The sequence below is a fragment of the Epinephelus lanceolatus genome, chromosome 17, assembly GCF_041903045.1.
Source record: "Epinephelus lanceolatus isolate andai-2023 chromosome 17, ASM4190304v1, whole genome shotgun sequence".
Lineage (NCBI taxonomy): Eukaryota > Metazoa > Chordata > Actinopteri > Perciformes > Serranidae > Epinephelus > Epinephelus lanceolatus.
In genome coordinates, this window is record NC_135750.1 from 33,222,998 (window position 1) to 33,234,574 (window position 11,577).

General features: G+C 41.5%; 1 protein-coding gene across 1 annotated transcript in view; it reads right to left on the minus strand.

Moving 5' to 3' along the window:
• plekhh2 (pleckstrin homology domain containing, family H (with MyTH4 domain) member 2) overlaps positions 1–11,577 on the minus strand; it is a 39,209-nt gene that overhangs the window by 6,209 nt on the left and 21,423 nt on the right. The window contains exons 13-27 of the mRNA XM_033612437.2: positions 11,327–11,440; positions 10,694–10,780; positions 10,362–10,520; positions 10,017–10,097; positions 9,384–9,563; positions 8,916–9,024; positions 7,878–7,990; positions 7,586–7,765; positions 6,798–6,895; positions 5,888–6,065; positions 2,931–3,086; positions 2,735–2,832; positions 2,262–2,403; positions 1,190–1,326; positions 429–558 (exon numbers count right to left, since the gene is read on the minus strand). Coding sequence (XP_033468328.1) covers positions 429–558; positions 1,190–1,326; positions 2,262–2,403; positions 2,735–2,832; positions 2,931–3,086; positions 5,888–6,065; positions 6,798–6,895; positions 7,586–7,765; positions 7,878–7,990; positions 8,916–9,024; positions 9,384–9,563; positions 10,017–10,097; positions 10,362–10,520; positions 10,694–10,780; positions 11,327–11,440 — 1,962 coding nt within the window. The remainder of the gene's footprint in view (positions 1–428; positions 559–1,189; positions 1,327–2,261; positions 2,404–2,734; positions 2,833–2,930; positions 3,087–5,887; positions 6,066–6,797; positions 6,896–7,585; positions 7,766–7,877; positions 7,991–8,915; positions 9,025–9,383; positions 9,564–10,016; positions 10,098–10,361; positions 10,521–10,693; positions 10,781–11,326; positions 11,441–11,577) is intronic.

Consider the following 11,577-nt stretch of genomic DNA (forward strand, 5'->3'; position numbering starts at 1 on the left):
GCTATACTGAGAGTGAATCTGAACAGTATGTTACAGAGTCATATCACAGTGTCACTGCTCTTGATCCTCACTGAACTGGAAACACATGAAGTGGATATAATGCATGTTTTGGATGCAGACTAATAACTCCTACACAAGGACAACAATTACTGTAATTCAATCATCCTGCAGCCTGTACTGTGAACCACTGTGTACACACCACAGTCACAGCTGTGACATGACTGTATGAACATTATTCAGAGCTTGCTGTTTCCTTCTTCTCTTCCCTTTCTTTTCTGTATACTGAGTTTATTTAGTTTAAATGCTGGCCTTTATTTGTTCAAGGCTGTATTATGCCTTTAATTTGAGAGCAAATAATAAGACTCTCTAACATGTTTATGTCTCCGCTGATGTAGATAACTTATATCACAGTGCACAAAAACACTCACCTCTGCTTCAAATAATTTGGCACCAAAGAAAGGCCACTTCCTGGCAACGGTCAGGTAGATCCTCACACACTCTGGGGAACTTCGACCCCTGAGGGAGGCCCAGCGGGCAGAGAGACGCTGCAGCAGTTGTCTGAGAGGGGGGAAGGGGGTGGATACATCTATCATATTCATTTGATCACCACAGTCTATCATATAGACCACAGTTTATCATGATAGACCACAGTCGATCATGGTAACAGTTTGTTTGATAACAGCACGTTTGCAATTGGTTGTGCTGTGACAACAGATTATGATATTATCACTTAGCTACCACCATAGCGTGCAAAATAAAAACCGGCGACATGACAGCTCCCCAAAAGTGAAGCCAAAACATCTTGATACCCTGGTGACTGGCTCCTATATATATAGGCCATGGACCCTGCCCCCTCCATATTAGCAGATAGTAGGTAGGCAGTTCTTATCACACTGATGAATGTCAAGTGTTCGTTTTTCTTATAAGTTTGGTTTTAATTAGTTATCTGATGCCAAATGAGGTCACCAGCGCAAGACAGCAGCAGTTGTATCTGGGCTATTTTGGCTTCATTATTGTACAGTGGGGGCAAGTGGAGACATGCTGTCCATCTTTATATACAGTCATTAGTTAACATACAAAAGAGAGACCCTATCTAAAATATAAAGCCATTTAAATGAATAAATACACACACACACGAGGGTGTGGGAAACGTGTTTATACAGAACTGTAGCCAGTTATCTGTGTGTACCTGAGCTGCTCCTCAGACGTGGCCCTGCGGTAATGTTTAGGGTAAAACCTGTCCAGAACCTGTTTCAGGATTTGGTTAGACTTGGTCTGGGCTGTTCCAGGAGCAGAGAAGGGACGCTCAAAGTCTCCATACTCCACCTGAACACAGAAACCAAGTTATATTGTACTGTTTTTGTAGGGTAGGGTCTGCTCTTACAAACAAGAACACGTGAAATATTTGCTATTGTTTTAAATAGCCTCTTCCAGTAAAGGTATAGTTTAGATCTTTTGAAGTGGGGTTGTGTGAGGTACTTATCCACAGTCAGTGCATTACAGACAACAGATGTCAGTTGGCACGCCCCCACTTTGAAGAAGCAGGCAGGAGCACTGCCGCAGAAGCTAAGTAAAGTACTGCTGTGGACGGGGGCAGCAACAGATGTATTTTAGCCACCTAAAAAAAGTTACCCATCTATGCTCTCGTCAAAACCACCAGACTCCAAAGACAAAAACAACAATTTTAGCTTGCTGAACACGGAAGCTGCTCGTCTGCCAATGCCTCATTCAGTTGGTTTGTTTGTGTTATTGTGTGACTTAGGCATTCAAAAGGGTAAGTTTGGATTCGTCAAAGTCACACAATAACACAAACAAACTAACCGAACGAGGCAGCAGTAGACCAACAGCTCCTGTGTTCAGCAATGTTAAATTACTGTTTTTTTTCCAAGGGAATCTGGCTTTAAAGAGAGCCTTATAATGGCTTCATTTCCCTGTCGCTGTGTGACGGCGAGGTAAAGTGGTGAAAAAATTATATTTTTTTAAAAAAATTATAATTAAAAAATATAGCATACACTTAAAATTATATTGGTTTTTCTAGGTGTGACTCTTTTAGGTGACTGAAAGACGTATGTTTTGCTGCAGCTCCCTCCATCGCAATACACTGCCTAGCTTCTGTGTTGGCACTTCTGCCTGCTTCTCATACAACCCAACTTCAAGATCCAAACTATCCCTTTAAAGCCAGGACATACATACAAATATATACAAATATGAAGGAATGATGAAAATGTAAGCAATAAAAAAAACTTTTTTAACTTGCAGACCTGGGCCAGCAGGGCAGCCATTTCCAGAGCCAGTTCTTTGTTGACAGGGAAGTGTCCCGCCACAATGGCGTCATTTGTTTGATAAGCCAGCAGCAACCTCTCCCTCTCTGACTCCCCCCTGACCTGAAGAGAAAAGTAGAGCCTGGGGATGGAGATGTGAAGACAGAGGAAGTAAAATTAAAAAGAAGCAAAGAGTAGGACAGAATGAGAAAGAGAGGTTGGAAAAGACAGACATGAATGACAGATGGATGGCACGTTGTTGAACTTCCTTTGTTTATGTTGTAATTCTAAAGAGTAGAAACATTTGGTCTCCACTACAGTTGAGCTTAAAACAAATTTGCACTGCACTGATATGTGAGTAAATGCACTATAAATACATTCTCAAAATTCCTAGATATCCTGAGGCTGAATCAATATGTGGTTGTTCAACCTGGCCTTTTTGCCACCATAGGGCTGGCTGTTTGCTTCTCTACCTGTTCTTGTAGGTGAGGCGGACACTCCTTGTGTTTTCAGACTTGCCAGTGTGCTGCTCCTTTGAGGCTTGCTCCCATTTAGCGATAATGTCACAAATCTGCAGACAATATGAAGAACATACATTTGCTTTAAGTGTTAAGAAATGTAGCACTTCCTGTCCTCAGATAGTAATCACCACGTGAACAGAAGATGCACCTTGATGCCTCCTTGCAGACAGTGTTCCAGCTCTCGTCCGGTCGGGTCATCAGTGTACAAGCTGAAACCAGATAAGCCCGTTTTCCTTATGCCGGTGTCCTGGTTGAGGCGACACTGGAACTCATCCACTGTGGTGGAAGCATCGAAGCTCACCACCTGTGGGGATGCAGGTTAATGCAGAGGACAACATGACAGAGATGACAATGATGACACTGAAAATAACTAGAGGCCTCTGTGTTTTTTTTTTTTTTAAACTTGAGCAGGCTTGTTTTCCAGTAACTGTTCCTTACAATCAATGTACTCCTTCAAATTAAAGCTGTATATTTGTCTAATTAAGGAAAAGGACAAGCTGCATATTTTAAGAACAATAAGTCACCTAACATGTCAATACAGATACATAACACATTAAACAAGATGGCTAAATGTTAACTGTACCAGTATTAGTCCTTGCCATAGACTGTCAGATAATTGGCCTATGGCTAAGTCCCGCCCTCAAATGCGATGAGCCATTCCCATGCACTCAGACATTCTTTGCCTGGAAAGTCAGTTTCGTTCAGTTTTATGAGCTTTTTCTGAGATTTGAAGTTTAAAAATGGTCAAACAGTGTGCATGGGGTACATGCAACTCTGACACAAGGTAGGCTATCCTGAGAGGCTGGGCGAAGAGGTGTATTTTTTACTCTTTAAACCACATCTCAACCGACAAAAGTTAGCTTGCATCTCTGGTCTGGCATACTTTAATGAATTTGCGATTTATCTCGTCCAAACGCTGGACGGACCAGTGAACGCCGGGGGTCTAGCGATTAGCCAATCAGCGCCACGCTGATGTCAAGCTGTACGCCGGTGGGTAACTGGTGAGGATAGCAACAATGGCGACCGCTACAGATCGTACAGACCACATTGACGATGCTATCGAGGTATTTCGCCACTACTCGCGTTAATCGAGGACCAAATTAAGGGAGCTGCTAAACTGGAGACATTTTAAACGGGCAATGCTCGCTTGTTTTTGGCACCCCTGAGGCATGGATACTAATGACGTCAGATTCTGGGTGAGTCGTTGATCTCTACTGATTGGTTAGGGAAAAAATCAAATTCCCTCCCCCTTGTAAATCGCCTTCAATGGAAGCCATGTCAGACTGAAGGTTCTGGGAGCTTCAGTTTGACACTCAGGCTAGACAAAAGTGTCTCCTTTGGATAAAGTTGTGTGGTAACGTTAGACCACAACATCAACTCAACGTGAGTAAGATTAACAAGGATGTCTACATCTGTTCTAAGGTAAGTCAACATCGTGTTTGAGGCAACATATTGTCACTTTGCTGGAAAGAAACATAAAGTTATCTTTAACATCTCTAGCTAACGTTAGCTAAAGTTAGCATCACGTTAGCTCCTAGCTGCGTTGTTCATCATGTCACCTTGTTTGCAGGGAGTTCATTAGTCTATTTTGTTCTAGTTTTGTACTTTGGTGATCGTACATCATTGTTAGCTGTTGTCCAAATGGGTCTAGTTAAACTAATGTTAACTTCTGGAGCTTAGCATCATTAACTCCTCTGTAATCGCAGAGATAACAAAGGTTGGCAAACGTTATGCTGAATGATTCAATGTAAATACTGTAGCACCAAACTAACGGAGAGACACTTGGTAAAGATGGTAAAAAGGTCGTTATCCTTTTCTCATATTCTGAGCCAAAAACCTTAACTTCAGTGGCACTTTGATGCACCAAAATTTGATCGTTATGTCTCCAAAAATCATCATTTGCCTCCTGCGAAATGCCGTGTACTGTGACACCTGCCATAGCGCCAGTCACTGAATGTTGATATTTGTCGAGTGAGTGGAAGGGGCGTGGCTTTAAATGCACCCATAAAGCATTGAGGACCAATTGTGATCAGATCAGCCTAACCACCTGTTGTGGTGGCACAGTACTCATTGTAACCACATTGAACACAAGCGTAGCGTAAACGCGACTGCATTTTTGATTCACATATAACAACTATGTGGCCGAAAATATGTAATAGTGTGTGACTGGTCAAAACCAGCAAAATAGCAGCCATTAGCCAATTAGCGAGCTTAGCTACTAGCAAGAAAGTAGCAAGAAAGCTTATGGATATTCCAGAAATTTGTGAATTGAGTCAAAACCAAGTGTCTGCTTTCCATTTGGTCCGACAAAAGTATATAGCCTACTTGAAGCTTGGCAGTTCATATCAGAACCAAGCCATTAATGAAGCAATGACTTAGCAAATGATGGAGAACAGCTACAACCCTTTGGTTGTTTTAGCTGGACAGAGTAATCGGATCTCAGTTCGATTTCAATGTGGACATTGGATACACATATTATTAGCAGGTGTGAATGTAATCAGGTTAAAATCAAATCTGGATATAATCTGGATTTGAAACACATTTTAATGCGAGGTGTAAAGGTAGTCATACTGACATAGTTTCCAACTAGCCTATACTTTAGCAGCATAGTGGGATTCCTGAAACTCAGTCATGGCTTTTGGTTTTGGTGCCACCCCAAGGTCTTGAGTGACTCCATCTGACCACCCCTATGAAACCACCAATGTTACTGCAATCATTTAGTAATGTTTTTTTAAGTCAGACAAGCAGATTTGTTATTTAAGTCCAGAGTTGATACTAGGCATCTGGGCTATGATGTCATCACTTCCTACAAGCATACACAGAGAGTGACAGAGAGGAAAGAGGAACAAAAACAACACACCCTCAAGAGAAACCCTGACTCAGAGCATACAGGTAAATGGTGGGGTGGAGCAGTGAAGCAGCGGAGGAACAGGTGCACAACAATTCAAACATACTGACTCTACAGTGGACAGTTGCTTATGTATAAACAGTGTGAGGCTCGAGGCTATGGTGTGAGGATGAGACAGCAAAAGGCAAACTGTTAGCATGAGCTAGCTCTGAAGGCCTCACTGTTATCATTATCATCTGTGTGTGGTGTGTTATTACCTGGTAGGTGTTATTGAGGAAGTGAACAGGGACGCTGAATGGCAGGGAGTGATGATAGGGATTCCTCAGAAGGATCGACAGGATCTCCATACGGGACGGCCTGGCCTGCCTCTCGCCCTTCTGCTGAGTCCGCTCCATGGAGCGCTGGCAGTAGATGGCATACTTACCCACCTCAGTCCTGAGGATACAGTGGTGTGTAAGTGGTATGTACACCATGTACAATTACATACAGTGACTGGAATTCACTCAGAGCAGCAGAAACCCAAATTGAAGATAGCTCCAGTGACATCACTGTCATTTTATTTTCTTCATTTTTTTTTCTCAGACTTGACAAAGTTCCTTCAGAGCCACAGCAGACATTATACTGGTGCTGTATAGTGTCACAGCCTCAGTAGTCCTCCTTATGATGAGTAAACTGAATGTGTTTGAATGTGTACTTTTGGTGGAGTGCCTCTTTATTTGAGTCTACTTTAAGTGATAGGATCAGTACATAAAGGACTATATTTCACAATAACTGATGTATATAAAGTGAGTTCAAGTTGATTCACCCTTCAGTGTATCCCTGGAGGGTAGTAAGGGACAGAGCAGCCAAATTGTATTCACATACACATGCAGAGCAACAAACTGTGGCAGGTGCTGTAGTCAGCATTATGTTTGAGGCAGAGGAAAAAAAAGTGAAAAAGAGCAGAGGCTAGCAGAGACATTAGTACGGCATGATGAACTGATTGGAAAACCTTTAATATAAGATCAAAAATATAGGAATAACTTTTCAGTATAAAATTCCTTGATAATGTTTTATCATTTTTGTGGTGTTTCTAAATTATTCTATTTTTCACTGTTGTGTTGTCCCTTGTTAAATTCTCTGCCTCAGTTCTTCGTGCTAACGTTCAGGCCCCTGCTGTTTGCTCACCTGGAGTCCCCGTGTCTTTTGAGGTGAACCTGAAGCAGCCACAAGAAGGGATGCTGTGGCAGAAACAGTCCGACACACAAGGCTAGAAACTGCCATCCCTAAAGAGTAACACACAGACACTGTCACCTCACACATCCTGTATATCTGTAAAGCACAGGAAGCAACAGTGCACCATCTAAGAGACAGACTGAAAAAAAGCAGCATTTCCTTGTTGCATACTGTTTAACTATGACAGGATTTGCCAAAACTACAGCTACTTTTGATCCTAGCTAGTCAGACAGTGAATTCATTCATGTACACTGTCACAAAGGAGCCACTGGATTGTGTCATGACTCATTCTGTTGTTTTGAAACCCCGTAGCTGTCTGAGATATAATCACACTTTGGAATTTAACATGTCTTGTGAAACTAAGAGGCAGTGTTAAACATTCACCTTTTAGTTCTGCCCTCTGCTGGTGATACTGGTATATCTGGTTATTGGATATGAAAGATCACGTGACTACAGGAGTCTCTGTTCTTCAAAAGCAGGTGTACATTTCAACACCTCTTGAAGACTTGCTATCTGCATTTAAAGCTCTTTTGGTAATCACGCAACCATAAGGAAGACAAGGCTCCTTAAAAGTCTAGTTTTTATCTTGAAGCTTTGATTAGTCACACAAACTAAAATCATTTTCAACTGGTTGGATCCACAGTTTTTCTAAGCACTTTAAGACACCCTGTGCTTCAAATGTCAGTGTTTCCTGTAAATAACACATGCTACTGCTGCCACCGTGTGGTGAGAATGCAGACCTGCAGGGGTCCTGGATGGCCGTGTGGCTGCCTCCTGCGGGTCTGTTTAATGAGCTGGCAGAAGAGCTCATTCTGAAGCTCGGGGTGGGCCAGACACACTTGTAAGGCACTCTGGGCCAGTGAGACATGGTAGTCAATGGCCGGAGCGTCAATAGCCACATTGATGAAAAGCTGACAGGTCTGAGGAAAGATGATGGTTAGAGGTTAAAGTCAGACGCGAGAAGAAAGATCACTCTCTGATTGAGGTTCAAACTGTGTGTGTGTGTGCGTGTGTGTGTGTGTGTGTGTGTACCTTAAAGAGTTTAACGGCCTCTGTCTGCAGAGCTTGTGAAGGCAGGGTGGTGAGAGGAGACAGCAGAGCTTCCTTACTGAAACACAACATGGGGTGTCTCCAGATCTGAGAGTCTGAAAGATGAAGAGGCAGACTGCTAGCTAGAGGAAACAATAATACGCACATCGTGCAAATGAATATAATACAATGTGCTCCATGAAAAAAGGAATAAAGACAGAAAAAGACACACAGTATGAAGATGACAAAAAACATTTATAACAGACAGAAATAAAAAACAAAACAAAACAAAACAATTAAGACACGAGACAAATAGAACAGCCTTACAATTACACTCAAAGGGACAGTTCACCCCAAAGACTGATAAATACCATTACAGGTAAGAGGAAAAATATGCTATTTTGATTTAGTGACAAACTGTCCCTTTAAAATGACTATGAACGTACATAAATTGTGTGACAGCAAATCTCGTAAAAGATCCTAGGCAAAATAAAGTTAGAAAAGACATGTGCACCCTAAAATCAACATGGAGGCCGCTCTACAGTATTTTAGCCAGTACCTTTTCTCCACAACTTGTTTTGCATGTTAGATAAACACAAGAACAAATGATGTCATTGATTTGTATTTAGGGCTGTGCCATCTTTGTAAAAGCTAAAGCAGGTAGTTTAATGAGGAGAAAACACAATCCCTGTTCCCCATTTACGTACTCAAAAATTTGGTTCATGATGATAATGAATAATTTTAAAAATCCCTCACATCTCATGATCAGGTCATCTAATTCAGGACTGTACAGTTAACGGAGAGGTGATGGGAAATTCCTCCCCTTTGTATCAGGAAAACAATCATGCTCTAATTTCTTTTTTACACAGGTTACAGTGAATAGTAACGCCCCTGTGAATGGAGATTTTCAAAATAAAAATCTAATTAGGAATGGTCTACTCTATCAGGATTGTTGTGTGATGTAATATGATGCAGTCAGCTATTAGTAAAATACAATTAAAGACACAACAAAGGAGACAATCACTTGTAGGACATACTTACTTGGATCTCCATCCAGTTGGAAGAGTTTTCCCACCAACTGTTCAAACTCAGTGCCGACTTTACCCACCGTGGTGCCCGCTGCCACACACAGATGGTACAGCCAGGAATCCTGAAGAGACACACACATTAACATAGGTGATACCAGAGGCACATGAAATAAACACAAGACATGTTCACATTCTTACTGAGAGAAAAGGTAGGCCTTATGATGAGTTCTCATTGAAGGATCCTCAATTCTTTCCCCCTTTCTATCAAATTAATGAAAGCAATAACATTTTCTGTGTTCAACCAACAATGTCTGAAGATTTCCTTTCTGACTTGGTTTTAATAAACAGAGGAAGAGCACCACATACAGAAACGTAAACTACAACAATCGAAAATAATCTCTTTCCCCCAGAGGTAAAGCTACATAAGTAAGATTGACTTGACCTTGAAATGCAGAGCAAAAACTTTCAGAGTGACACTTGCCTTTTCGTGGCGGGACTCGATGAGCAGGTAGGTTGGGCCTTGTTCTTGAGGGTGGATGGCGATGGTAAAAGGTGCTGCCTGTGAGCCCCGCCCACATGCCTTCAAGTCGTCATCTGAATCTCTTGACCTGTCTACCTCCTCCACCCGGGCCTCCCACAGCTTAATCTGACCCAGGGGGAACTGGACACACACACACACACACACACACACACACACACACACACACACACACACTGTAATAAAGCTTTTGTGTTGCACCTCTGAAATAAAGCTCTTTTCTGTTTAACGATTTACAGTTTATAATACCAGCGAATTACAAAGAGTATGCAGTGTTTCCCCCACCATTATATTAGGGGGGCGCCCCCTCCAGATGTTTTGATATAGTTTTGCTGTTGTTAAACGTGGCCCCCTATGACTTCAATTCATCAAGATTTTTCTCTATTTTTGGATTCTTTGTTTACTCAGTTGCCATTAGAGAAAAACAAAGTTTTCTTTACACATTCAACATAACATGGGGTAGTAATTAATATACAAATTATCATTTGGGGGCTGAAGTATTCCTTTAACCTGATGAAAGCAGTATAGTTCTGTCTGTATCCTGTAAATTTCAACAGATTTTATGTTGAATCTTACCTTGTCGTCTTGGCTTCGGAAATAGTACAAGGTTTTGCCAATCAGAGCGCACCAAACCCTCTTAGAGTAGCCGTGCTTCACCTGCCACAGAACAAGTACAAAGTTCACTAATTGCAGTAATAGCCGTGCTTCACCTGCCACAGAACAAGTACAAAGTTCACTAATTGCAGTAACAATCTAACATTAAATATGCGGTGGTTAATATATATGAGGGGTAGAAATGTTGGTGAAAATTGTTTTTGTGCAAAAAAAAAAATACCCTTTTCATTTTGGTAAAGTTCTGTCTTTTGAAATGTTAAAGTTATTAAAGTCAGCTGTAAAGGTAATATTGGTGGGTTGCTGGACCTTAATGAGCAGGCCCTTCATGCCGGGGCGAATATCCGGCTGTGTGAAGAGAGGACTGGCAGCTTTCACCCTGAGTACACTCTGCAGCACCCTGAGCCACTCTTCCAGCAGGTTCGGGGAGTCAGCCTTCAGGTAGTACACACGCTTCCCTGTTACTATCTACACACAACAACAAAACCAGAGGTGAAGGTGAGGATGCGTCAGGGAATCTGAATTCTCTTAAACTCTGTTACTGTATTTTGTCTTAAAAGCTGTAAGGATTTGGCTAGATGTAAATTTGTTTGACTAAATATTCAGTAGTGGACAAAACTCTAAAAACAAGTGTTGGATACCTGGAGGACTTGTTTTCCCTCTCCACGTGCGATGCTACTGGTGGCGTTGACCTCGATCTGACCCTGAGGTTTCCTGATCACATCACTCTGTGGGAACATGATGAAGCTTAAAGGGGACCTGTTATGCTCATTTTCAGGTTTGTACTTGTGTTTTGGGTTTCTACTCGAACATGTTTATGCTTAAATGGTAAAAAAAACACTTTATTGTCCTCACACTGTCTGTGCTGAAACACCTGTATTCACCCTCTGTCTGGAATGCACAATTTTAGTACCTATCTTTTTAAGCCCCCTTTGGCCATGTTTAATATAAAGATCCGTTGCTGTAACATTTGATATGGGACAAGAAATAAGGAAAAGCATAATAGGTCCCATTTAACACTGGCTCACTGCAGAGGTACAGACCTCCATCCACTGGGCTGAATACATTGTCTGCCAACAGAATAATTAGATTGACACCCTTCATACTGTACATTAAATAACAAATACCTCAATCTAAATACAAGAATATATTGTAAGTGGTGAAAATATTATGGCAAAGTCCCATGCATACAAAACATACAAAAGTTCAAAAAGAACATTAATAAAGACTTCCATAATAAAAAAATAAAATGAAATGTGTTGTATAAAACCCACGGGTGAGTTGTAGTAGAGCAGCTCTCCGTCTTTGAGGACAAACCAGCGTCTCTTCCAAGTTTTCTTCCAGGTCTTCACCATTTTCAACAGGTAGCCTGACTTCTCCATCGGTTCCTACAAGATGAGACCACACTGTTTAGTTTCATGTGATGCAATGTGCAGAGCACAGTTATGGATTAGTTACTCACTAAAATATCCTGAAATGATCCATCCCACAATATTGAGACTTAAGGTTTTGGAGATTTTACAGT